The 27987-nt window shown below is 42.4% G+C and overlaps 1 protein-coding gene across 4 annotated transcripts; it reads right to left on the bottom strand.

Moving 5' to 3' along the window:
* Positions 1 to 717: 717 nt before the first annotated feature.
* PTP4A2 (protein tyrosine phosphatase 4A2) lies at positions 718 to 27076 on the bottom strand. Of its 4 annotated transcripts, none has more exons than XM_083453182.1 (6): positions 26978 to 27076; positions 12548 to 13204; positions 10551 to 10643; positions 6191 to 6321; positions 5056 to 5130; positions 718 to 3078 (listed from the first exon to the last, which is right to left on the bottom strand). In XM_083453182.1, exons 2-6 carry the CDS (start codon positions 12641 to 12643, stop codon positions 2970 to 2972), a joined length of 504 nt encoding a protein of 167 aa, XP_083309308.1. In that variant the 5' UTR covers positions 12644 to 13204; positions 26978 to 27076; the 3' UTR covers positions 718 to 2969. The 4 variants fall into 4 exon arrangements, with proteins under 4 accessions (XP_083309308.1, XP_083309309.1, XP_083309306.1 ...); XM_083453183.1 differs by having other exon boundaries at positions 26727 to 26996; XM_083453180.1 differs by lacking the exon at positions 26978 to 27076 and adding an exon at positions 26350 to 26824.
* Positions 27077 to 27987: the final 911 nt, after the last annotated feature.

Here is a 27987-nt window from a genome sequence, read left to right as displayed (position 1 = left end):
AATTGCCAGGTTTTATATCACATATGCAGTGAGATCCAGCCAAGGACTTTTGACAACTGTGTTCTACTGAGCACTATTTTACTAGCTGGTAACAGCCGTATTTTTAGCACACTGATTGTCTTGTGGATGTCGATGCATGTGATGGCCACAGCTCACCACATCCAGGAAAAAGATGCTCCCACAGCCCAATATCACCTTTTCACACTGCTCTTCATGCAAGGTGCCAAGGGCACCATTCATGTGACTGTCCTTTATCACAACCATCATCTTCACATCGTATTACCAGAATCACTTAGCAATATGAATCAATCCTGGCCTTCCCAAACTCAGTCTACCCACTACATCACACTGGCTCTGTCAGTACAGGGGATCATTGGGCTCTTGCTCCTGACAGCCCTGCATGAGGCCAAAGCTTGGACCTGAGAAAAATCTGGTGTTGATCATGGTGCATTTCATTCCTAGCTTCCCAGATACCAAGAGGCACAGCAAAACGTAAGTGCTCATTCCTGGATCAATTTTTGCCAGACTGCATACCTGACACACACAGCTATTTGTCTGAAGAAAGTATCTTGTACCAGTTTGGCATGGTTATTCTACTGAAGTGGTGCATACAAACCCCCTCTATCCAATTCACAGGACCACCACCCTCAGGTACTTGCCCTGACATACCACCAGAGCTAGTAGTTGTAAACAAAATTCACTGAGAACCAGGGAGGAGACTTTATACAGTAAGAACTTTATTGCACTGTGTTCCAAGTGCTGAACCAGAAATGTTTGTGCCTGTTGAGCCCGACTCACAATGAAGCTCTAGCATTTCTACTCTATGACAGAACGTGCATCCCTGTGCGCTTAACCGCCCCACCTTCTCAGTTCTGTTAAGGTTGCAATACAAGCTAATATACTGTAATACATCGATGTGAAATTAAAAGGGGGAGAAACAAAACTATACATAGGAAAAACAAAAGTAATCCACTTGTTCTACAAGTCTGGGGCTGTTTTATATTTGGCTACAACATCTTAAGTTGTAGCTTTTTTTAAAGCAAAAAACTCTTACACGTGTTGTAGAAGTGAGACTAGTTACAAGGACAATTTGTGCCTTTATGTGCACGAGGGCAAAATGGGACAGAAGATGAAGAGGAAAATTCAACAACCTGTTCTTTTCCACATTTCGCAACCTATAATCATTGTTCCAGATAAGCACTCTTTTTTTAACAGTCCATGGTACTATGATCATTTGCATGTTTTAAATATAATGCCAACACCCACTCCAAATATATGCCATATTTTAGAGGAAAGAGGGCATTTGTAGCCAACATTTTCAGACTTAAGTCTATTAAGCCACCCACAAATTAAACTGATTGGCATAGTACCATCACAATTAGATTGATTTAAGTCTGTATGGAGCTTTAAAGACTGTGATCCACTTTCTGCACTAAAAATGTTTAAAGGGAATGTTAAGTGATCAGATGCAACGCAGAAATAGTGCCCTGTTTATAAGGTCTGTAAGGCCTTGTCTATACCCACTGAAAGAGCTGCTGAGAGTGACTTACCAAAGCCTTTGACACTGTGCAAGAGACTAAATTGAAAGCTAATTCATAATTTTGAGTAGCCAAACAAATTTTAAAATAGAAGAAAGGGACATGGGTTCTGTTGGCACTGCAACTGTGGACCCAGCTTAGCCAAAGCAATTTCCTAGAGAGGTCACCTAAAACTGGCTAAGCACAAGCAATGCTCTTCTGCCCTTCTGACCAAAATTCAGGACACATCCTCCGTATTTATTACGCTCTGAATACAGCATATGCCAATGAGGCATTGGTTGTGTGCAACCAGCAAGGCTCCCTAAAGAACCTGGTGAAAAGTCAGAAACAAGGCAATCAGTGGTTACAGTAAACTATACATGAGCCCAGTCTGGAAAAATACAGGCATTGAGAACTCAAGATCAAGAGATGCCAATGGGCACCAAAGCCCTATTAGAACTAGACTTCATTCAAGTTTATTCCCTTCAGAGAGGCGAGGATCATTCAGACAAGCAGCACACAGCCTTCCCATTGAGATTTTATAACAGGAGTTGTTTTAACCTTAATCAAACACACATGCCTATTCTCTTCCTATGCTGTGTCAGTTTTTCTGCCTAAATGGCAGGAAGCTAACTTCCAAATTATTTAGAGAAATCTATTTGCAGCCAAATGGTGGGCAACATTTCAGCACAGAGGATCCCATCTGAAACACGTGCCTTAATGTGTGTGATTTGGACATCCGCACATCACTCTTTTAGAGGGATCAGATCCTCAGCTACAGAGTCCCAAGGGTTACAAAGTAGGCCATCCTTCATTTCAAATGACTGTTTACATGTTAACTGAATGATAACTGAAAATGTTCAGTTAAGAAAAGGACTTTTACCCATTGTGATAGGTTTACCAAAAGCAACTCTCCCCAAATGCCTGTCAGCTGCAAACGCAATGTACAGAACTTCTTGGAACACCCACTTGGGATTAAGGCTGCCAACCACATACTAGCTATACAGGCGCTCCTTAAATTCTGTCTGCCATCTTTCACCAGTAAGAGAAATAACTAGTACAAAACTAAAAAATAAATTTGGGCTAGGACCTAAGTGAGGGATGCTATCCTGCTCCAATGGTTTCTGCACAGTCTGATACTCTGGTTTTCCTTGAGACATAGAATTCATTTTATTAATTTATCTCTCTCCAAAAAGTTAAAAATACAGAAGGTTCAAATAATGCTCGTCTCTTGGCAAATGTTCAGACTGCAACATGAGAAGACAATCCTTCACTGAAATGTTTACTTTTAATTTTATTTTTTATCACAATCATCATCATTGGGACAAAGGCAGAGGAGCACCCACTCCACTACGGTAAATATGTCGTTCAGCTCCAGAATTACATTTCCAGGTTCCACGAGTCCAAAAAGACAGCCATGATAGCGTCAAGACTTCATGGAGGGCCTCCCCCTTACTGCATAATGCAGTGGCCGTTGGCATCTCTGAAGCGTAATCGCATCTTCGGTCGGTATTTCTCAAGGTAGAGCAGTTGTTTAGAATTGAAAGCTCCCCTCCTCTTCCTGAAACAGAAGCACATCCAAGACATTAGATCTCAAGCACAATCACTAAATGCATTTATCCAGTTGGAGGCAGCAATACCAGTTGCTCTGGTGCTTGAATTCTGCTTGCTGGTTTCCGACAGGCAACTGTTGAGCCACTGTGAGAGTAGGATCCTGGCATCATCCAGCAAGTTTGTCTGACATTCTTAATAGACCTGCACAGACCTCCAGGCCTGCACAGCTCAGACCTAACTTCCTATATGGTACCTCTGCTTCATTTCAAGCTTGGCAGAAGCCAAGAGAAAGAAAACATGAGGTGCATATGCAGATGAAACTGGATCGATAAAGTATCATTAAGACTGCAAGCTCTGATCAGTTTAATAGGTTGATCAACAAAAGCTTTAGTTAATTAAGACAGAGTTATTACATTACTGTCACTCTTTCTTTTCTGCAACGTTAGCCTTAAACCACAAAGGAAAAGCTCACTGCAGCTCCTCCACATGCTAGTGTCAATCTTTGGAAAATGCGTTAAACACTGGCAGGGAGGTCCACAAACTTGTTTGCCATACGCAGGTGCATTTTTCATTCTGATGAGATCCCCCCAGACCCTATATTGAGCCTTAAGGAACTCATATGGCCCCAGACTTATCGTGTTACCCGGTGGGGTTGGAAAGATATGGCTCCTACACCATCAAGGTAACCCAAGAACCCAGTCTAAATAGTGACAGCCAAATTCTAATCTGTGAGGAAAAATAATAATATATTATTCATGTTCAAAATCCTACTCAGTTTATGAAACTCATTATGTGACTTTGGGTCATTCACCAGTGTCAGACATAATAAATCTATCGTTTGTTGAGATGAGAACACATTCCAGTGTACCTTAGGCTCATGCACTCCCCTTCTTCCTCCTTTCAGCACAAATATTATTAAAGTGTCCATTACAGTGATACCTCTGGATACGAACAGGAACCGTTCTGGAGCCCCGTTCGCATCCTGAGCAGAACGCAACCTGTGTCTGCGGGTCACGACTCGCCGCTTCTGCGCATGCACGTGATGTCATTTTGAGCGTCTGCGCATGCACAAACTGCAAAACCCGGAAGTAACCCATTCCGTTACTTCCGGGTCGCCACGGAGCGCAACCTGAAAACGCTCATCCTGAAGCGACTTTAACCCGAGGTATGACTGTATAAATATCCTGGTTTAATTAATTATGGTTTGCACAACTCAATTTGCCTTAACTGGACAAAACAGGGAACTGCAGTTTAAATACACAAGCTGAAGCTTTAACTTTAGCATGACTCCCAATATGACCTTTCAGCCCAGCCTGCCTCACACAGGATAAAATGGGGTGGGGAGATCATGTGCGCTGCTCTGGTCTTGTTGGAGGAAAGGTAGGGTAAGAATGCAATAATCAGTAAACACAGGGCGTACTGACATGCTTATCTCTGCTCTGAGGTGAACTCATCAGACTACAGTTCATGTGGAGCAAAGTGTCCCATTAAAATAAAGAAAGAAAAGCATGATGTGCCTAAGAGCCATCTGCCTCTTATTTTAAAAGCAGAAGGAGGGGGCTCCATGACCTGCTAGCCCCCCCCCCCCCTTCTGGATTCCTTTGGAATGACTGACTTCTACTAGCTGGGTTGTAGCAAAGTAATGCCTAAGATCAGCAGTGCCAGCCAAGACAGGCTACATTTATTCTGTATTCCAAAAGACTTGGTCAGTTTCCCAATAAAGAAAACGGGGGGGGGGGGGGCGCAGTTCTGTAGCTTGCTTGTTCTTAAGTGAATGTTATATCCAAGTGGCCCAAGTCACAAGCCTAGCTAATTCTGTCTAATCACCACCCAGAAGGAGGGACTGTGCCTAGGCCTCAAACATTTTTGTATGTCACAAGCTCAGCAATGCTATGAGGAAGCAGCAGCTGCTAACCAACCTTGTGACAGAAGATTGCTCAATGCAAAGAATGCTATAGAAAGTGAGAAGAGGGGCAACACTTACTGTCTTATAAACTGCACAGCGTCCTCATACTTCATTCCACATTCAATGAGTGCTAGGGCAACCAGAACTGGGGCTCTGGAAGGAGAAGAGAAATCAATACAAATTTAAACTAGGTCCAGTAAACCTCTCAAAAATAGATCCAATTAGTGCAGCCATGAGCCCAAGACTGCTTTTCTCTCTCTCTCTCTCTCTCAGCTACAGAACAATATTGGCCTGCTTTGTTTAATGCTGTGTGCAGTATGAAATCGATAGCTTTATGGGTGCCCAATATAGGACAGCAACACTGTCTGCACATTTCAGTTAAAAAGTTTATCAACTATAATTGAGACTAGATGGGTGATGCATCTTAAAGAAAAATACCTGCCACCTGCAGTTTTTAAAAATACTTTAAAATATTTATTTTAAAGTTTTTCCAACTAATCAAGGGAATATTTAAGGTCAAAATGTTTTGATAAACTGATCCATTGACCAAATGTTAACAGTCCTGCTGGCATGTGGCACAAAGTAGCTCAGGGCAGCGGTTCCTGGCACTCCAATTTTAGCAAGTGTATTGTTTCACAATATTGATTATGTTGAGGAATGCAATTGCAATTAAGAAGGGAGTGCCAGCAGCTATCATAAGGAACTTAAAAATGACTGGTCACTGGAGAGGTCAAATCATCAAGAGCCACAGCACGCACCAGCAGATTACAATTCTTACCTCATGCATAAGCATGATTGCAAGGGAAGGAACTATCTACCCATTTACTACTTTGCAGCTGTCCTAGTTGTGGGCAGCTTGCTTCAAGAGTGCCCAAGCCAAACTTAGTGATTTAAAAGGTCTCCTCTTAAAAACCCAAGGGCCTATTCTTCTTCATGGTGTAAAAAACTTAAAATTTAATTGCAGTGCTTTACAATGGAGCATGGGGTTGGCGTTAGATGAGAACTATCCCTGTTGATTTAGGAATCTTGAAAAAACGGCTGGAGAGGAGGACAGCAGTGTTTGAAACCAATGAGTCAGCATCCTAGCAGACAACCAAATGTGTCTCAATATACTGGTGGGTTTGTTGTGCTACAGACCTCAAATCACAGATTTAACTGCAAGAAACAGGAAATGCTGAAATCAACCTCTCCAATCAGAGAACAGGAAGTTTACCTTCCAAGCCCTGCAACACAGTGTACAGCAACGCAGCAGCCAGGTTCCTCACGAAATTTTGTTTTCAAAAGGTTAAGCCAGTCATCCACGATTTCACTTGGAGGTGGTGCTCCATCATCAAATGGCCAGTCCTTTGGAAGAAGGAGACAGAACATGTTACTTCCTCTCAGTATTCAAAGCAGGGTGGAATGCCACCCCACTTCTTTTCAGAAGACCCGTAACCATCCCATTTCTCGGGCATCTGCAACTTAAGTCTGCCTGAATCATTGCACCTTCCTTTTCTCCCTCCCACTCTGGGCACTGCTACCACTAAATTGTTGTACCTGCAACCTGTATTTATTGGATTTTAATTGACTTTCCATGTGTTGTGTCTGAATTTTTAAACGAAGAGTGATATAAATCTGTTTTACAATAAACAAAACAAATTTGGCAACTAATTATACCACTTTGGCAATAACAAGAGAAAAAAGCATACTCTCACTTTCATGTGTGTGACAGCAATACCTTGAATACTGAATATGATATCTGGGAGGGATATCAGTTGTAAGCGTTTATGGTCTGCATTTTATTGTGGCATCAATACACTGTTTTGATGCTAATTTGGTTCATATAGTATATTTTTAAAAATATTTTATTTATAGCACCTTTAGTGTGTACAGCACTTTCCAAAAACAGTGGACACTCGGGTTGCGAACGTGATCTGTGTGGGAGGCACGTTTGCAACCTGCAGCACCGCATCTGCGCACACGCAGGTCGCGATTCGGCACTTCTGTGCATGCGCGAGTGCCGAAACCCGGATGTAACCCGTTTCGGTACTTCCGGGTTAGGCGCGGTGCACAACCCAAAAACATGCAACGTGAAGCGTCTGTAACCCAAGGTATGACTGTACTTGAGGAAAGATTCCTGCCTCAAGAAGCTTATAATCTTAAATTCAACACGGGTAAATCAAACACATGGAAGGGGAGGCAGGGATAAACATGGAAGCAATATGCAGTTGTTTCAGTTGCACATGTTTAGGCTGGGTTACAGTACAATGTTGAAATTAAAGGCTGTGCCAAAAGCTTCAAGGAAAAGGTGAGCTTTTAGGAGTGATTTGATGATCATAAGGTAGGACACCTCTAGGAGGTAGTTCCAAACAGTACAAGGCAGTAATGAGAAAAGGCTGGTATCTTTTGAGGGACAGGAGACAATGTTCACATGGCTCAAGGTGAGGGAGTTTTATTGTTTTAGCCATAACAAAATATTTAATTATGTTATCTGTTTAAGTGCAGTGTAAGTTAAGGAACATGACTGGCAGCCCCCTCTTCTCATGGATTCCTATGAAAAAACATTATTGGATATTATGTTTATGAAGGACAATTGCCCAGAATTATAATGCTGCTGCTATTATTATTATTATTATTATTATTATTATTATTATTACTGCTCCTTCCTCTCTTCGTATCCCACTTTTCTTGCTTTGATTTCTTCTCTTACTTTTTTATAGTTGCCATTATTGCTTTTGCTTTATTAGAAAATGGAAACCAAAACTTCAAAAGTGTATTTTCACGATTTGGAGGGAAGGGGAAGAACGCCACCCTACAAAGGTGTTCTGAGAAGAAGGGGCAGAGACAGAATGGGTAGAATCCTCTTAGAAAACAGGAAACTTAGAGGTGGCAGGCTTGGAGGAGCCAAGGCCATAGACAAAAGATATGACCCCCAAATAGGGCAGAGAGATAAAACATGTCTTCCTTTGAGCACCCTGAGGAAAGATCCATTGAGAGCTGAAAGGAAAGAGCAAATCCTTCATTGTATCTCTTCTGCTGAGATGCCTGCTCAACAGAACACCACGTTATCAGCATGAAACTGTCAGCCACTGATCACAGTTCCCAGAATAGACCTCAAGCACCACAATAAGACTACCAATGCTGAGACTGCAAAGCCTGGGGTTTTTCACAGGTTAACAGCTAAACAAGGCTTCCACTGCAGCAGCTTATCAGGCCAGATGCCAGCACCAGGGGGACTTCCAATGGGCAGATGAAAGGAAGTACAAGAACTGACATTCAGTGGTGGAATCACTCAAATGAAAAGTTCCCCCTAGCAGACATTCAGTTAAATTTGATTAAGCATGGCCTCTTCCAGGAAAGCACTGAGTGCTTCTTTTAACAAGCCAAGTGGCGCTGAGGAAATTCCACAGCTCAAAAGATCAACCCTTTAGATTAACAAGCCCTAAAAGAGTCTAGAAGCATAGACGCTGCCATTCATTGCTACTGGGAGTAATATTTATATTGTACTACATTTGCTTCATGTTTATTTGCCTTCACAACAAGCCTGTGAAGCTGGCCCCAATTATCCTAATTTTACATATGAGGGAACGGGTGGTGAGCCAGAGGGATTTGCCAAAGGCCACACAACGAGTCTCCTAGATCGAACTTCAGCTTGTTCAACCAAATCATTCAGCTTATACTCTGCTCTCAGCTTGTTATCGCTCAGCACCTAATGACAGCAGACATGCATTTTGGGCCAATCCTGATCTCACAGCAGCCTCAGGAAAATCTACTGTTTTTTCAAAAGTACACCTGCTTTTCTGCAGGCACTATATTGCAGAAACATTTTCAGAAGATAATTCAACCTTGTCTTTCCTAAGCCATGTCTGCTGTTTAGACAAGCTATTTTTAAAATCAGACACATGAACCTGTGAAGTGTCAGCAGCTGGCATGGAACAATGCCAGCATTATCCACCCCACCTCCCTTGCCTTTTCCTGCATTAAATGTATTGAACACTACCAGTTCAATCAGCTTATGTCTAATTCTGATGACCTATTACCATGTGTTAGGGTAGAATAAGCAATTGCTTTGTGTGTTCCATCTCCTAAGCATCTCTACAAGTAAAGTCTGGACAAACGTTTTATCTTTGCAACCATCCTTTGAGGTAGTGTAGCTATCCCTCAGCCAAACCTATCTCACAGGATGGTTGTGACACAAGTTGGGAGACTAGAACATCTTGGTGGACAGCTTGATTTTTTATTTCCATTTTCTTCTAACAGTTTTTTCAGGTTTTGCTGGCAAATTAAGAGCCCAGAGGTAAGTCAAGGCATTGGAAAGATCTGGGCAGAGTTCCTTATCCTGTGGAACTGGTTTAGAGATAGTCTGCTCAGAATGGACTGAACTACTGCTGCAGGCAGTGGAGGCACAGGTGGGGAATGAGGTATACATAGCAAGCTGCTTGTTGCAATTGCTCAGATCAAGGACACCATATGTGGCCATTCTTCTGTCACACTAGAGAAAACAAGGGCAAGAGGAAGGGCTAGCCTACAGTCACAAGATGATGCTGTTGACCTCCAGGAGAGAGTGGTCTGAGTATCAGGCAACATAGATCTCTCTCATCACTACCTTTTCATGCTGCAGCAGAGATTATTTTCCAGGCATTGCTTGGCACAAGAGATGATCTTGGCTGTGACTTCTGGAGAACCTGTTCCCTTGCAGGCCTTTGCCACCTGGCCTGGGAGGGTAGGGCCCTGACCAACTCCAGCTACAAAAGCTGAGGCAGATGAACAGAATCTTGGGTTGGGGTATTGTTTAGGGGGGTGGTTGTTGGTGGATTCTGTTGCTGTTATTATTGTCCTAATTGTTTAAAGAATGTTAAAATGTTTTCAACCGCTTTTTAACATGTGTTTTTAAATCTGGGTTTGTTGATGACACAATTGTTCCTGAATGCCCCCTCCTGCTTTGTGGAGCCCACTTGGCTCCCTGTTATACTCCATAGCTTAAGTCAAGGAAACAAGCTGGAAGGTGGCTCGAATGCGAGTGGAAGAAAACTCTGGTCAAATGCAATCAAATACTGGTGAGGGCTCATCATCAAGCCTACCTAGTGACAGTGAAGGCAGCAAAGAAGGCTTACTTTGCTGCCTCTGTAGTTCCCCCGGCCCTGAACTACTGCAATTTACACACACACACACACACACACTCCCTTTCTCCCAGGACAAAATCTTTTTCCAGCCAAGAAAACATAGTGCTGTGCCGTGGCACTCACTTTCTCATGCACACACACTTGTTCCTGGCTTTAAAGCTGAAGGCGGGTGGGTATCCCCACTGGCAAGGTTTATCTAGTTAACACTCACAAAAGTCTATCTTTAGAGAAACACAGAGACATTGGAACTCAATCCCCCAAACTGATTAGCCGAATACTTGAATGCACCTGAAATGGCAGGACTGTAGATTGCTCAGTGACCCAGAATCCATGCCCAAGTGTTGCACAGTTCCACAGCTGCAGGCTAGCCCAGACAGTGCTATCTCACTAAGAAGCAAGACCACTAGGCAGTTCAAAAAACCCCACCATTTTCTGCTGAATCGTAATTCCCTCTCAGAACTTTATACTCACCAGAACTTGAATTCCTTCTTTTTCAACTGGTGCTTTATCATAGGTAGCATCACAAACACGCACCAAGGTTGTCACTCCATACTTCTTCAGCTCCTTTTATAAAAAAACAAAGTCAAATCAACTTTTCATACCAAGTGAAAAAATACCTTTGCTTCCAGAGGCATGCAAAGCTGTATGAATAACTGATGACAGGTGACAGCCTGGGGCAGCCTTCCAAGGAAAACTATCTCTTCCTTGAATTACTGCTGCACATACTTCAACTGTCCAGAAACAGCAGGGTGTAAAGGAGGATAAGCAGAAAGGATGACCTGCCAATGGAAGGATCCACAATGAAGCAATGGGTGTGACAGACTGAGAAGTCAACGAGCGTCTTCTCTTAAAACAGCTGGAACTACAGAGCTCTTAAAAGCCTTGGGAGCTGCACAAAGCCTGTTCCTTTCTCCTTCATTATTTAATTTGCAACTGGTTAAGTTGAAGTGTGCAAATTTTGGATAGACTCTTTAGGTTAATGTAACTGACTTTGCATTGCACACTATTGCAACAGTGGTACTCTGAATCCATTTATTGTTAATATTTGTTACCATGGTTGTTATCTGTATATTTTGAAAATCTATGAATAATAGTATTTATTTCAAAAAGTTTAAATCTGCAGCACAAAATCATCTAAAACATAATCTAAAGCCTAGTAGGCGATATCCAACATTAATCATACTAGGTTTAAGTGTGCCCACTCCAAGTAAGACTTAGCTGGATACCATCCCATTTGTTTAAGAAGCACCCTTGTCCTTAAATTGGAAGCGAGTTATTCAAAACAAGAGAGAGAACATATGGTAGCATAAAAGAAAACACATTTAACATTTTACAAGCTAGAAGAGAGGTAAGTACTGAAAAGTATTACTTGTAAAGTGGCCCAAACAAGAAAAAGGAACACAAAGGCAAAGTGGAACAGCAAAGTTAGCACCCCAATCTTCTTTAAATGGAAGCATGTGGTTGTCTGGGTTATGTAGCCTCAGACATTTCTGGTCTAAAGGACAGCCTTGTTTTCTGGCTTGTGTTAACTTGTTTCAACCCACATACTGTTGTGGGCTCCAAGCAATGTAGTCTGCTTGCAAGAGTGCCTTTCTTGGGGGGAACCCTACAGGAAGAGAGGTGAGGGGGGAGAAAGACTAGCAAGCAGCCCTAGTGCATGGGGATTCCAGAAAGAAATAGGCTATGCAAGATTTGAGTCACTGCAGCTTTACACTCCAGAAATCCTGGGACTGCAGGTTTTGGATAAGAGTTCTAGAGAATTACTCTACTAGACCCTACTTTAAAGGTAAAGGTAAAGGTACCCCTGCCCGTACGGGCCAGTCTTGACAGACTCTAGGGTTGTGCGCTCATCTCACTCTATAGGCCGGGAGCCAGCGCTGTCCGCAGACACATGGCCAGCGTGACAAGCTGCATCTGGCGAGTCAGCGCAGCACACGGAACGCCGTTTACCTTCCCGCTGGTAAGCGGTCCCTATTTATCTACTTGCACCCGGGGTGCTTTCAAACTGCTAGGTTGGCAGGCGCTGGGACCGAACGATGGGAGCGCACCCCGCCGCGGGGATTTGAACCGCCGACCATGCGATCGGCAAGTCCTAGGCGCTGAGGTTTTACCCACAGCGCCACCCGCGTCCCTCAGGCTCTACTTTAGTCCCACATTAATCAAGTACTTACTTTAGAACTCACCCAGCAATTTCTATGTCTGTGTATTGCCAGGGGAGTTTGGCAATATTGGGAAAGTTACCTTTTAGCTATCATCTGTTGGAATCTGGTCTCAATAACTGCAGGATACAGTTGTCTACCATTACTGATCTTTCCACTGAAGAGTCCTTGATAAGCTTCCCACTTCCACTAGGCTTCCCGGAAGAAAATTTGAAAACCACTCATCTAGGTAGACTACTACATTGGCCTGCATCTTTTGTGCACTCTTTGGCTGCCTGTTCAAACATACAATACAGATAGCCTCCTTACCTCTGTGAATTTGTTGAGGGTTGCATTGGTTGGGTTGTGGGTAATTAGGAAGCGCATACTCTCATAAGTAATCTCCACTGGAGCGGGACGGTTCATAGTGGCAGGAGGAGTGATGGGGCCCAAAAAAAAATCAAACGTTGCAACGTTTCACAGCAGAAAACATTTAAAAAATCACTAAAGGTTCAGGGGATAGATCAGAGCTTTCCTTGTTAAGTTCTTTAAGATGATTCTTCACTTCAAGAAAAGCAGGTTTGCTTAAAACGTGCTGCACTTCAACTTCAGCCTCAATTACTACAGGCGGTTCTCCTCAAGACTCTGCCCTACTACATGCACAAAATAGGCAGCCTTTATTACATTTAGGCACTGGTGAGGCACAAAGAAAATTTAAGGGCAGATCTTCTTTCCACTTGTGTTTGGCCAAGCTTTGCTTCTCTAGTGTCACCAAGAGGAAAAGGTGTCCAATGTGCAGAAAATATCCCCATATATTTGAGGCTTATGTCTTGGTGTCTGGAGTCTTCAAGGCAAAGTTTCGTTATGGCACGTAGGACCCTGGCCCCCAGCTCACTTGTCAGCCAGGGTGCTGTGCTGGGCCCGGCAGAAATCTGCCCTGACGCTCAGAATCGCCATAAATGTGTGACGTGGATTCGAATGGAAAACCTAAGAGGGGGGAAATATTCATGTTTAGAGACAGCTGTGCACAGATTATATGTACAGAAGCATCAAAACACCTACAGCATTAAGATTTCAAATGGCAAACAAGTATCTGAAATTGCTTTAGTCATAGAGTGAAGAATATATATTAACGAAGTGAAACAACATTTCTGTGATCTGTATGCTCATTCCGATTAATCAAGGCCAGTGCTCATATTACTATCTGATCCTTATGCCTGGTCTGTGATTGCAATCCTAGGGTTTCCAAATCTCACACGGCACTATTTCCTCTGCATGCAGATTCAAGCAATTATCACAACTTAGTTTAAACTAGTCCTTAAGTATAGCAAATATGACACTTAATACATATCAAGAAACATATGCTATCCATAAAAATCTTTTACCTTTCATAAACTGCTTGTGGAAGATTTGGTTTCAACTCAAACATGTGAGCTGAAAGTTTCATTAAGTGCTCTGTTTGCCTCAACCACATGCACACAAGTTGTGCCAAAAGGAACTTGAAAGCCAAGAGCAGTCCAGTTCACATTTTCACAAGGCAAATTGTTCCGTGACGCACAGTATAAAACAAATACCAGGAAATTCTAACCTGCTCACTTCAGTGTTGATCCTTACCAAGGTTATGACGTATATCATCTAAGACAATGCACCAAGGAAAGGATTTTATGTAGCCTGGTTACATATTCCAGTTAAACATTCAAACAGTATCCTCCTCCACACTATTCTGCATGGTTAATACAGATGAGTTTTGTCCTGGAAAGTGCTACCAAGCATCCACATCGAATTACAAAACTTATTACATGTGAAAATTACTGTATGTTAGCCCTCACAACATGGGAATTCCAAATATAAATTTCAGAAAGGCTGAAAGCAGCCTAATCTCATGTTCACCTGTGTGTGGGTCTTTCCCTTCTAACCTTAAAGAATGACTGGTTTTCAATGCTGAAAGGAAGATTTCCAACAAGCAGCTCAAGTACAAGTAACCCATGCTGTATGACAGAGGCTGCATATGCATATGCATCTTTCTGTCTCAAAGCCTACTTCCAAGGCAGGGAGTGAGGCAGAGTCCCACACTCAAGAGTCCATATTTTTTAGAAGCTGCTTAGTAGTTTAAAAATCTCTTAAGTGGTGTACAACCTAAAACAATACACATAATTAAAACAAAAATATAGCATAAAACCAGTAAATCATTAGTGCAAAAGCATATAAAAACAGAGTTCAATCTTTTAAGCCAGGGAACAAAACACAGACAAAAAACACAGTCCATCACCCTACAAAGTCTCAATGCTACCAGGTCCTGAAGTTGTACAGAGACATATAGCCTGCACTGTAGTAGGAAAACTTTCTGATTTAAAGAGTATTGAATGCAAAGCATCTATTAGTCAATTTAGCACTGGGGATTCAATTATGTAAACTAGATGCAAGAGGGAGGGAATTAGTATAACTGCTGCTGTTCACAGAAGACACTGAAGCCTGCATATAAACATGCTTGCTGTGGTTCTCTTCTGTAGTCTCCATGGGGATGAAATTTCTCATGGGTAGCAACCAAGCCTAGACTATGCACCTACTCTTCAGTTTCCTCAGCTGTGCCTTTCCAAAATACGACAGCAAAAAATTCACCTGTGGAATGCTGAGCAAGATGTTCAGCAAAAATGAATGCAAATCCACCTGCAAGTGTGTCAACAACTATCAGAAAAACTTAAATTTCGTTAGTTGTAATACTTTTTTAAATTTTACATGAGACTTTATCAGGTATTATGGTCCAACTACTATAGAACCTTACAAGCTAGGTAAGGAAAATTACACAAAGGTAGAAACATTTTAAGAAATTGAGTGTGGGCTATCTAGAGGCACAAATTTAACATGAAAAAATGTATTGTTCAAACCAGGCTTTTAGAGGAATTCACAAAGGTTACTATATTTTAGTAAACTGTCTACTAACATATACAAATAAAAAAACACACTGTTTTGTGGGGGGAGTGAGGAATCTCAAACTTTAGAAAATGGAATTTTAAAAAAACAAATGTTCCAGAATTACAGGTTGTTGGTTTTTTTTTAAAAAAAGTATACATAGATGGATGTTCACAGGAGTATACAAAAAGGTCAGTGGCACAAACACAGTAACTTCATTACTGGCTCCCTTTCACAGATCCTATCTGATAAAAACCTTTTCTGGCTCAAATTGTCACCAATTTACTCTTCACAGTTTTGTCTAATGAACATTCAGTTCTCAACTCTTCCCTTCTGCTTTCAAACTAAGCTTGTGTTTGCTAAAATTGAGGCCAGAATGTGTTTTCACTGGCAGAGCTCAGTCCACAAACTTGTGAAGTAAAGGTGTTTCTAAGAAGTAATCAATTGTCTTTTTATTCCTTGGCTTAACAGATGGTCATTCATGGTTTACGAGGCTGAGTGTGTGGCATTTATTTGAAGGCTTCTTATTACATTGTAACTAGGTAACTCTGATTTAGTATCTGATAACAAACTAGAAAAATAAGCCAGGATTCCTGATTTGTTAACATATATTAAGCCAGAGAGGCACATTTCAAACACAACAGGGTACTCTGGCTAAATACAAGCTAGCATCTTTGCACCAAAGCCAGCATGAGGGGTGCTCAGCCCTGACCTTTGTTCCATCAACCATGGTTTATGAAGCCTTAAATAACAGCCCAAACCAGGCCATTGAGTAACTATGAGCTAGCCCTCAAATAGATTTCACATGGCAGAAGCAAAAATAACAGCCAGCTAGAGTTATTTCACACCTTACCGTCTGACGGCCTTAAGGAAAGGAAAATGTACACAGAAAGAGGTAGAATCTCCTTCCAAAAACAAAGACTATAGTCACACAATACAGACAAATCTACTGACTGAGGTTCTGCCTTCATTTACTGGATCTTGATCAATGTTAAGATGATAAAAACAGCAGAGCTTTGCAAAACAAAGGTGGCTTCTGGTCCAGATATACTAGGTCTAAGAACTGACCAAAATCCAATCAATACAGAATGAAGCATGTCCAAAAGTTTGTTCGCAAATCTGGGGCTCTGAGTTAACAACTGGTCTCCAGGGGAGGGGGCAGTTTCTAGTCACCAGTGGTGACTAGGCAACATGTTACCAAGTAGAAGAATTCTACATTATGTACTCAAAAGCAGGAGGGCAAATCACAGAAAAGATTCTCCCAATTGTCATGTGTGCCTTTATTCACTGTTCATAGAATTTTAATAAAATACAATTTAAAAAATTAACTCAGATAACAGTGGGCCACTGGCATGCCCTTAGTCACTCCTTTGCAGGTTCTTAATTGCCTCCATTAAGTGATGCTCCAAAACAAGACAACATTTTAGTTAAGTTGTCAGGGGCAAGGACAGAGGTGTGCTCAATCACCTAACTGAGGTCTAGTCTTCCCCGCACCACCACCACGTTAAACATGTGAGTGGAGCTCTGGAATATTAACTGGATTCAACTGTGAAATCTTCTCCTACAGAATGCTATACTTGAATCTTAGCATTATCACTACTTCAAAACCATCACTAGACCTGCAGCTACAGAATATGGAAACAAGTGTGCCCATTAAGGAGAAGAACAAAAGCTGTTGGGAGCTTGGCCCCTCTTCTCTTCCAGCTAGAATAAACAGGTACCAAAGAACTTTTGATGCTTTGTGTAATACTTAGAGGAAGAGATCCATTTTTATTTCCTTTTTAACAATCAAAAAAACCAGTAGTTTTGTGTGAAGTCATACAAAACTGAATGGAGAGGATACTGGTAAGTCGCTTACATCAAGGGAAAGTTACCAGATCTTCTTCCTTATTTCTGCACTCCAGGTAAAGCTCTCCCAAATAAATGGGAATTTACTCCCAAGGTCTAGCTATTAAGCAAGCGATTGAACAACTGAAAATCTGTATGTGGGTATCAACTCCCTGGCAATGAAGGTTTTAAGAGCAACATAGTTCCTGCTGACAAAGTGTTCCTAGACTACCATCCTGGATTATCAAGCCAACTTTAAGAGCAAGAGGTCTTACAAAGGTATTCATCCAGGGGGAAAAAATTGCAGCTGCTTAAGAGCATCTCAAGTTAATTCTCTTTCCTGCCAAAACCACAGAACGTCTTAAAGTGACATAAAATAATCCACATATGCTTGTCAAGTCAAATTGTTAATTCTACCCACTTATTAAAAATCAAAACCTCTTGATACTCAAGTGTAAGGTAACAACTATTTAACATCCAGCTATTATATACATGCCCAAACCTTACTTCAGGAATATATCAGAAAAGTCTCAAAATTAACTCAACATCTTAATTTGTCCACCAATTAAAACTGACCATGATAAATTAACTAATGCTTTAACTTATTGTCCTACTGATGAAACTGAAGGGAACTAGCAACCCTACCACAGTCTCCCAAGGATAAAGCGAGATTTATTTTGCTTTATTATCCCAAAGACCCCAAGGCAAGTTACAAATCTGGGTTCAGCCCTACTACTGAATTCTAGGACTAAGCGAGAGAATAAGAAGTTTGTTTGATTGTGAGGTGGGTGAGAATATATTTAGAAAGAGGCTATAAAAGGATGATTGAACAGAACCAGAAGTGAATTTTGTGGGAAAGGACCAGGTTGCACATTATACGGTGTGGGGTGTTTAATTTTTAAGGAGAAAATGGTGCTAGATCTCTGGCCTATGCAACAGTCATGCCATATGCTCTCCAAGTGTGGGAAGAGAGCAAATAACCTATAGTTCAGAGTCGGGAAAATGTGTTATCAACATGCACAAAGGCACCTTCTGCGGAGTCCAGTATTCTGTCTAGGAACGCAAAGCAGATTCCAGGTTTCATCCCTATTGTGCCCTAGAAGAAATGAAGCCTAAAACAGGGCTTTACTCTTTGCAGATTGGTTTGTACACAATAAATTTATGTGCACATGAGAGCCTTTTGCTGCCTGAGAAGTATCAATTAAAGAACAGCATGTAGTGAAGTAAATGGCAAATGATAATATAGGCCCAAAAGAAGGTATCACACACCATTTCAGAACAACTAGAGTTCTGTAACACTAACAAGCAGAGCGGGGGTGAACACAAGGAAGTTTTGTAATCTGTGATTTAGGGAACCCAGAGAAGCTTGGGAAGGGACCTAAATAATTTTTACACACTGACTGAAACTTTATATAAACGTGGCCTGGCAGGCCATTAGTCTCATCTCATGAATCACAGTTAGCAGAGTCCGAGATAAAGCAACCTGCCAACAGCCTGGCACTAGGCTTATAGCTGTCCAGGAGAGATTAACCAGGATCACTACAATGGCATCTAGCTGACCCATAAACTTTTAAAAGTAACAAATTCATCTGTACTAGATGCCTACATTTCTGATTTACCCAACTTTTAGTTCAGTTTCCTACTGCAAACAGAACTAGTCCAAAAATACTCCCTGCCTTTGAAGACCCCCTTGCAGCTTGCATTTCAGCTTGTTGCCTTCAGGACTGAGGCCATAAGACGGACTGCACCAGCTGTACCTTTCCAGGACTGCAAGAGACATACTTTGGAAAAGGTTATTTGGATCACCTTTCAACATAGCATAGCACAACAACATAGTACAAAGCAAAACCTGCTAATTTGTCAGACATTCATCAGAGATTACCCTCCAGTATAGGCAAGCAACCTCTTGTAAGATTAGCTTATCTGAACTCATTTTACTTCTAGCTGAATTCCACACTTGATTATTTTTCATATGCTTAGAATGAACTGCCATGAAGAGTAGTGCAAAAATTGCTTTCTCAAAGCAGCAAAAATTATTTGAGGGACAAATCTCCAAAAGTTCCTTGTTTCTTAAAACTTAACTTGTAATAGCACAGAAATAAGAGAACAGGTTTTGGAATGTTGTTAGATATAATTTTACCATGATCAAATACTGTCACATCTCAGCAAGCCAATAATAAATACACGCCAGAGTCTGCCAAGATTCTGAGCAGCAGCTAGCTTTTCAACAGTTTCATGGTGCTGGTTAACATGGACAGAGGTGCCTGCTCTTTGTTCATTCATGCAACCATGCACTTCCTCCTCCAAAGTTCTTTTATATGCCTTATGCAGTGGTACCTCGGGTTACATACGCTTCAGGTTACATACGCTTCAGGTTACAGACTCCGCTAACCCAGAAATAGTGCTACAGGTTAAGAACTTTGCTTCAGGATGAGAACAGAAATCGTGCTCTGGCAGCGCAGCGGCAGCAGGAGGCCCCATTAGCTAAAGTGGTGCTTCAGGTTAAGAACAGTTTCAGGTTAAGTACTTACCTCCGGAACGAATTAAGTACTTAACCCAAGGTACCACTGTATAATGCAGTTTGCTCACATTTGGGAACAAATTTATCTTTTCTCTGTTCTTCTCTACAGAGGTCCAACAACTTCCTGCCCTTTGTGTGGACATGGGTTGCAAAGCTGCAGGCCTATGCCCTTGAGAAACTCAACTAACACTGCCTATTAATTTCAATGTAATTTTGTGGCTTGATGTAATAATGAACAACTTCCATTTCTACTTTTCTAACAGTGCACTCTCTAGAAATCTGCTACCCAAATACTACCCAAATCTTAACAAAGAAGCCCTTTTGCAATAACTTAACAAAAGCTACTGTTAGTTGCTTGGTCATCTTTAACATTATTGTACAGTGCTTTTCCTCTAGAAAAAAGGGTGCTGGTACTCACCATGAAGTTGTTACAGTAAGTGCCACACTTTTAAACAGGGCTTTTATTCTAAGGGAAAAGGTGCCAGAAGTGCGTACCATTGAGTACCCCCAGAAAAAGTACCATTCTTGTTCATTCCCTTTTACAACCTCGGAAGCAAAGCAGCCTAAAACATACATATGCTCATTTTGGTGCCAGTGCTTAAAATATATTTATAGTTTTTTCATAGAACTGCAAGCTTTAATGTGGTCAATCCAAGATGCAAAAACCTAATCCTGGTGCTGCACAGAGGGTTTAAGGATTAACAGCCTGAAAGCAATTACAAAAAAAGTATAATTGAAGTGCTGAAAATGGAAAGCAATGTTGTCACAAATGACCAGATACAAATAAATGATTTCCAGCTGTGGCTAGATCTGCCTGAAATTTCCAGGCAGTGCTATCAAATTTCTAGAGGTTTTGATAACCAAGTGCCCTGAATTTTTCAAGTTTCCAGGCCCAGAGAGAGAGAGAGAGATGCCTGTATACAAAACACATACACATTAAGCACAGCCTTGTCTTTAACCATTCGCTTGGCCAGCATTGGTGCTTTCCTTCAACAGATTTGACTGGCAAAGCTGAGCAGTCTTTCTGCTTTACCACCATGATTGGTTCCCATACTGACTACAGAGGAAGTGAAGCTGATCAGGCTAGCAAGAGCAACACTCTTCCATGCTTCACCTGCCTAGAAGGAATGTCAGTTACTTTTATAAATAAAAAACAGGTGAGTGAAACAAAAACTGGCAGGTTATTGAAAGCTTAGTAACAAGGGCTTGTGAGCCCATTATCCTAGATGAGTTTTTGGACAAACATTTCATTCCCAAGTGCTACTAAGTTCATCAATGGAACTAAGTAGATATCCACAGTAGATGGAGCAGAGAAGGATGTGCACAAGAACATTTTCTACTGCAAACTCACCATCTCACCTTAAATTTCCTATCCCTCAGTCACTCTGCCCACTTCCTTCCCATTACAGTCAAACCTTGGCTCCCGAACGCCCACGTTTTGGAACGTTTCAGCTCCCGAACACCAAAAACCTGGAAATAAATGCTCTGGCTTTCGGAAGTCGACTGTCCAATGCGGCTTCCGCTTGAGTACAGGAAGCTCCTGTAACCAATCAGAAGCTGCACCTCGGTTGATGAACATTTCGGAAGCTGAACGGGTTTCCAGAACGTATTACATTCAACAACTGAGGTTTGACCTTATCACAAACGCCTCATTCACCTTTACAAGCCGTATTCTGTGCAAACTCCACATATTTCTAACAGTCTCAGGTTACTGTCCACTTCAGTCTACCCCTTAAATACTTTTAACGTGAGTAATCTAAAGTGACAAAGAAACATTATTTATACTGTATAGACATGCTCTTTCTACATCAGAGTTCACCCCTTTTGGAATCATGGGCACATTTACAAACCTTAGAAACTGTAATGGGCACTATGCACACACCGCAGCTTAATCAACTGGCTACAGTAAAATGCTTCTTTCACATTTCAATGGTCCTTTCAGGCACCAGGAAAAGCATCAGTGTCACCTATGTGTGTCCACAGGTGTCATGCTGACAAGCACTATTTTTCTCAGATTCCCTAAAAAGGCCAATTCTGAAGTGGCCTGAGATCCAAATTCTGTTAGTATTTATGAAGTGCCATGCTCTCTCTCTCTCTGATTAAAAGTACTATGTAAATAGCATGCCTTTTGGAGAACTCCAGTATTTTGGAGAACTCCAGTATTTATACCAAAGTGACGACATACAAAATAATTTAGTTACACTTTTCACTTCTAAAAGTGAATTAAATTTAAAATCATTAGAAGATAGCTGATGGATTCCCAATTTTAAGCTTTCAATTATGTGAATGTGTTCCCAGTTACATTTCCAATTGGAGGGTAGAATATGTAGGTGGATGGAAAGTGTTGTTTTTATAAATAGCCAATTTTTCTATAGTCAACATTCAAAGCCAGATGTCAGCTTCTAGCAACTTGATGACCCACCCACAAGCTTCTATGACCTACCGGTATGTCAACAGCAGTTTTGTTTACCCAAATGACTAATTATTTGATGTCCTCCAGGTCACACAGAAAATTAAGTTGGTGCAATTTATTTTCAGAAAGCAAGTTTACTATAAGGAACTTATAGCAGGGAGATCAAACCCAAAATATTATTTTAGGGGATAATATTTTTATAGAATGGTGTTATTTAACATAGTACTATGTTAGACCGGACTGCATCCACTAATTAGACTAAGTCCATTTATCCTCTGCATTCTGATTATCAGAAATGGCCAGCCAGATACCATGGCACAATCAATATCCACTCTATTAGCCTACAACATCTGGTAGTTAGAGATACTTTAAAGAAAACACACACAGACAGACACACAATTTGCACTTCTGGCTATCACTATCGGTAGTCCCATAAAATTATCTACATGTGGACACACTATACACTTCTACAGAGCAATTATGTGGATTTAGAAAGAATAAAAGTTTTTTTCCTAAGAATGCAACCCGGTCACTTGTTAAAAAAATGAATTTTCTCTTCACTTTAGAAACATAGGAAGCTGTCTTATAGCAAGAAAAACAACTCTTTCATCTAGCTCTATACTGCATTCTGGCTGGCAATAGCTCTCCAGAGTTTCAGGTGAAGTCTTTTCCAGCCCCACCTGGAGATGCCAGACTGAACCTGTTACATCCACAGGCCAAACATGTGTTCCAAAACTGAATTATAGTCTGTCCCCTGTCCGTTTAGATTTGTGCTGCTGCCTGATCCCATGTTACTTTAGTTCTGATGTTAAATCCCACAATTTCAGAGGAGCTTCTTACTCCCAAGAAAGCATAGAGGATTGCAGTCATCTCCTCGCAATATAAAAATATAAGATGAACAGTAGTGTTGTATGATAACTGAGTATGTTTTCCCCACCATTCTCTTTTTACAAAGAAAAGCAGCTTCTTATAAGTGAGTCAAAAATCCAGTTTTAATAAATATTTTTGCAATTTAAATTCAGATTTAATTTTAGACCAGTGTATATGTAAAATAAAACATTGTAGCTGAAAACGAAATTTAGTAAAATCAGATTTGTTTCACCTAAATTGGTCTATCATTTTTGTCTACCCTTGTTATAAAGCATTTATCAGTAAAGTGTCTTTGTCAAAGACACCACTTTTTTTTAGTAAAACTATACAACAATATCAGAAAAGATGCAAAAAGAATCAGTACATTATATTGTATTGCTATGGCTAGTGGCTGATGCAAATAAAGATTCTTCTGATTCTGATGCTAAAAGAAGCAGGAGCCTGAAGAGATTATTTTTAATTTAAAAAAATTGCAAGCAACACTACAATCACATCAGCTCTATTCCTTAATAAGGCCCCTCAACAGTTAACTAGTGCAGTGTTCTATGGAAGGACAAAGTTCAAAATGTGGACAGTAAACTGAAAATTATTCACAAAGTGTTAGTGAAAACTGTTTCAATTTAGTCGTGTCTAGACGTTCTATAGCTAAACCACGGCATGCTCAAAAGATTCCTCCTCACTACCACAAATAAAATCATATATTAGTTTGAGACCTCAACTCCCACCTCTTGTAGACGTTCCAACCCCACAGAAGTCTAAGTGAAGATAACATTTCTGCACTTTGAGTCACATAGGGAGGTGCCTTTTTTCCCTTACTACTGCAGTTCTGAGTCACAACCTTCCCTGTTCATTCAACAAGCAGAGAGAATGTTCATACTACAACTTGCGAAAAGTGCTAGTCTGCTCATAGGTACCCAAAATCACACACACATAGTTATTTCACATGGGGAAAGTGGTTTGTAACAAACCATAGCCAAAGAAACCCAGGGGATGCCAGCAGATTTCAAATGTCAAGGGCTGTCCTGTGCTTTTATCTCATACACCCCCCAAGAAACTTATTTCCAGCACAAAGACTCCCCTTTTAATGATTTAACTAGACTATGTTTCCTTACACCATCTTGGTCTTTTATCACCTAACACTTCTTTGTTGTACTTCTTCACTCTAGGTTTGACTACTCAATGCAACCTCACTTCCCATTTATTTCTCCAGCAACCTCTGCCTCTGTTTCTTTCTTTCAAATCTGCTCCAGCTTTCCTTGATAAACCTCTAAACTATGTGGTGGCATGCGCACTCCAGGCTTTGTCCTGCACTCCATTCCAATATACCACCACCTCTTCCTACATGCACTCATTCTTCTCCTTGGTCTTTCAACACTGTCAGTTCCTGTAAATACCTTCCTCAACATCTGTATTTCCTACACAGTCCTTCCATAAACCTCCACTTAGCTTCCAAATTATTTCCCCAAGCTATAGGTACATCTTTGAAGCTCCAGCCTTGATGCTCACTTGCATAATCTCTCCTCCTTTCTAGAGACTTGTAGGTCCCCCTGGGAGACATTCTCCAGTACACACCCACTTCCTCCATTCTTCCACAGGTCTGATCCTAAGGCTCAGTTTTATGCTACTCTCTTACTGCTCCTACCTAACCTGCAATTTTCCTTGTAGCATTTCCCCATCATAACATTTACTGATTCCTTGTGGTCTAGCTGCCCCTCCCTTTTCCCCCTCCAAATTACGAATCCTTCCTTAAGCCTCCACTTTTTTGTCTTAGTATCCCCCACAACACCATGACCCTCCTTTACCAAGTTTGTACGTATGTTTTTCCGGGCAACTCAAACAAAAAAGCAACTCAAACAAGAGACAAAAAGCAAATCATTCTAAAGATAGCATGCCTATTATTTACAAATGTTTATCATCTATTGGGGTATAATATTTATCACGGGGTGAGCGCCCGTTGCTCAGTCCCTGCTCCTGCCAACCTAGCAATTCGAAAGCACATCAAAGTGCAAGTAGATAAATAGGTAGCACACCGGCGGGACGGTAAACGGCGTTTCCGTGCGCTGCTCTGGTTCGCCAGAAGCAGCTTAGTCATGCTGCCCACATGACCCAGAAGCTGTACGCTGGCTCCCTCAGCCAATAAAGCAAGATGACCGCCGCAACCCCAGAGTCGTTCGCAACTGGACGTAACGTTCAGGGTCCCTTTATCTTTACCTTCCGGTTCCATGGAGGACTTGTATTACTTCTAAATCCAAAGTTTTTGCTCCTTCAGGTCTCCTCCCTTCACTTGTTGCTAAAGCTCTACACTGTTCCAGTACATTTCCTTTCCATGATGACCACTCTTTTAAAAGTAATCTTTTAAAACAAAGTACTGCCCCTAGGCCAGGTCAAGCCAGCTTCACCACTCCTCCACAGATCAACAACTTTGCCCATCCTCCTTCACAACGGAGCGATGAAGCTCACTGGGTGTTCTTGGGCCAGTCACTTCAACCTAACCTACTTCACAGGGTTGTTGTGAGGATGAATTAAGGAAGAGAACCATGCATGCCACTCTGAGCTTCATGGAGAAAAGGTGGGATATAAATGTAAAAATAAATATATAAGAGTAACCGAGAGGTCTGAAAAGACTTTTCTTCCCTCCACCAAATCAGGCCTTCTCTTCCCTTTGGCCTACCCCATTTCTGCAAACCTTCCTGTGGTATTCCCATTTTTTCCTCACTGCATCCCCTTAGCAATCCTCCCTTTAACCATACAATCAATCTTCTATCCCATGTTATAAGCAACCACTCAAAAAAAGGCGGGGCTTACAAACGTCAAGAAGAAATATATGACTATGATGGACATCTCTCTCCCCAAACTCGAACAGGCCAGGCCCCTCCTCTAGTTCAGCTTCTCAGACCCAGTCCCAGACATCCCCCTGCTGCCAGCACCCCAGCTGCCGGCTCCCAGTGTCTGCCTTAGACTTAGCCACTCTCTCCTTCAGACGCCGCTTCCTCCTACTCCAAATTTCAAGCGTGGCCCCATTCACTGCAAGTCGCACAACCACCAGAGGAAGTAGCGTATGAAAATGGCCCTTTCCCAATCCCCATGCCCTTTTAAATTCCGCATCCTCCCCATCTCCTTTCCCTGCCAGCCTGCCTCCCATTCTTCCCCTTAAACCCACTCACCACCACGGAAACCTCCTAACTCGAAAGTCCCAAGGGTGGCTCTCCCTCTCTCCACTCAGGAAAATTCACAGCGCCATCAAAAGAAAACTGAAGGGCCTGAAAAGGGCCCTGTGAAGATCCACTGATGACCCTCAACGCTCACCCCCATAATGTCTTGACCTCCCTCCCACCCCTTCTCCCCCCACCCCACCGAGCAGCTCCCCAGTTCGCCACCCCGTCCCCCCACTTCCTTCCCCAGACAGCCCACAAATACCAGGACATCCCCCCCAATCGAAGTAAAGGATCTCAAAGCGGCGTTCACTCCCCTCCCTACGCGGCCTCCCCCTCGTGCTTCAGCCTTCCCCCATTCCCCCCCCCCGCGCGCCTTCATCCCCCCCTCCCGCAAAGGCCTCGGCCACCGCCGCCTCGTCGTCGTCCTCTCACCCACCGAGAGCATTGAACGTCCAGGCGCGGAGCAGACCGGGCGCCTCCCACACGGCCCGGGCAGGGAGGGCCCCTGTACCTGCGTCAACGCGCGGAAGCGGGCCAGAGCCGCGGAGGGGGAAGAGGAAGAAGGGAGCGCTGCCGCGTCGTCGTCGTCGTCGTCGCTACCGCCGCGTAATCGAAGCCTCCCAAACCGGACCTGACCGGCAGCCGACGCGACGCGCGATTCCCCCTCAGCCAGCCACACAAGACAGACAGGCGGCCACCCGCCAACCACAAGGCCCGCCGGGAGAAAGGCCCCGCCCGCCGCCCTCGCGCAAGCGCACGAGGCACCTCCCGTCCCCGTCGCGCGCCTTGCCACAATGGTACCGTCCGGCTCACCTCACGCCACCCTCCCCCCTGCACCGCGGCGGGTGATGGTTCAGGCTTAGGCGCCGCCGCCGCCGTTCTTCTCCGGCTCCTCTCCCTCCATTTGCGATGGTCTGACGCACAAATGAAGTTGCCCCTCTCTTTGAGAATGGTCCACGCCGCCCCTTTTCAGGAGAATGGAAGCGGCGCGCTCAGCTCCCGCCCCGGCGTGACCCAGAGTGGTACGGCCTGCTCGGAAAAGAAAGCGCGCAAGCACTACTCACATCTGCAAGTGTGGCAGTTGGTGTGCTAGACAGTTGCCTTCGCTCGATAATGGACTGGAGAAGAGCCAACATACTGAAGCTCAATCCAGATAAGGCTGAGGCCCTGTTAGTGGGTGGTTCCCTAGACCGGATGGCTGAGTGGCTGCCTGCTTTTGATGGCAACTATGTTGCAATTGAAGAAGCTACATAGCTTGGGGGTACTTTTGGATCCATCACTGTCCAATCGTATTTTATTTAATGTTGCTTTAAATATAATAAAGCCTAAAGACAGGAAAGCCATTTACAACCAGAAAAGATAAAAACAAAAATACAAAATGCATAAAATGCTAAGATATCACAATTAATTTAATAAAGAGAAATGCCAGTGTTTAAAGCTGCATGCCAACTGCAAGCAAAAGTGGTCTGCTATTCAGTTTAAACTAGGTGCATATGTACCTAGACTGAGCATGGGAAACTGCTTTATAGGAAGTCAAACCATTGATCCATCTAGCGGTTTTGCCTATATCACAGGCAGCAGCTCTTCAGTTTCAGGCAGGACATCCCCACTCCTACCTGGAGATGCTGGGGCTTCAGCCTAGGACCTTTTGCATCCAAAGCAGATGCTCTGCCACTAAGCTCTGATCCTTCTCTGCTTGCCTTTCCAGTAGTGTACTGTTCAAAGAATTCCCCAATGAGAATGAGCGGGTGGTTCTCCCTGCATGCATATAATCTCATTTAAATTTGATGGATTACAGCTACAGAAGATTAATTTAATAACTGAGTTTTAAAGTGAAAGTCTTTCAAGTAGTTTGGCAGAAATATACTACAGAGTAAAAAAAGGCAGCTTGCCAAAAAGATGATGACTAGAATACTCTTCCTTAATGCATTGATGCATACAGATTTTAATCCACCGTGGTTATCAAACTGTTTAAAAACCAAACCAAATTGCTTCCAACCTAGTTGCTGAAAGCCAATGTGTTAGTGCTTCTATACTATAGATTAGTGTTTCCCAAGTGGGCGATACCGCAACC

Source organism: Podarcis tiliguerta (genome assembly GCF_965153285.1).
Source record: "Podarcis tiliguerta genome assembly, chromosome: 8".
Lineage (NCBI taxonomy): Eukaryota > Metazoa > Chordata > Lepidosauria > Squamata > Lacertidae > Podarcis > Podarcis tiliguerta.
The sequence above is the reverse complement of the archived record's forward strand: the minus strand, read 5'-3'. Positions and strand labels throughout refer to the sequence as shown.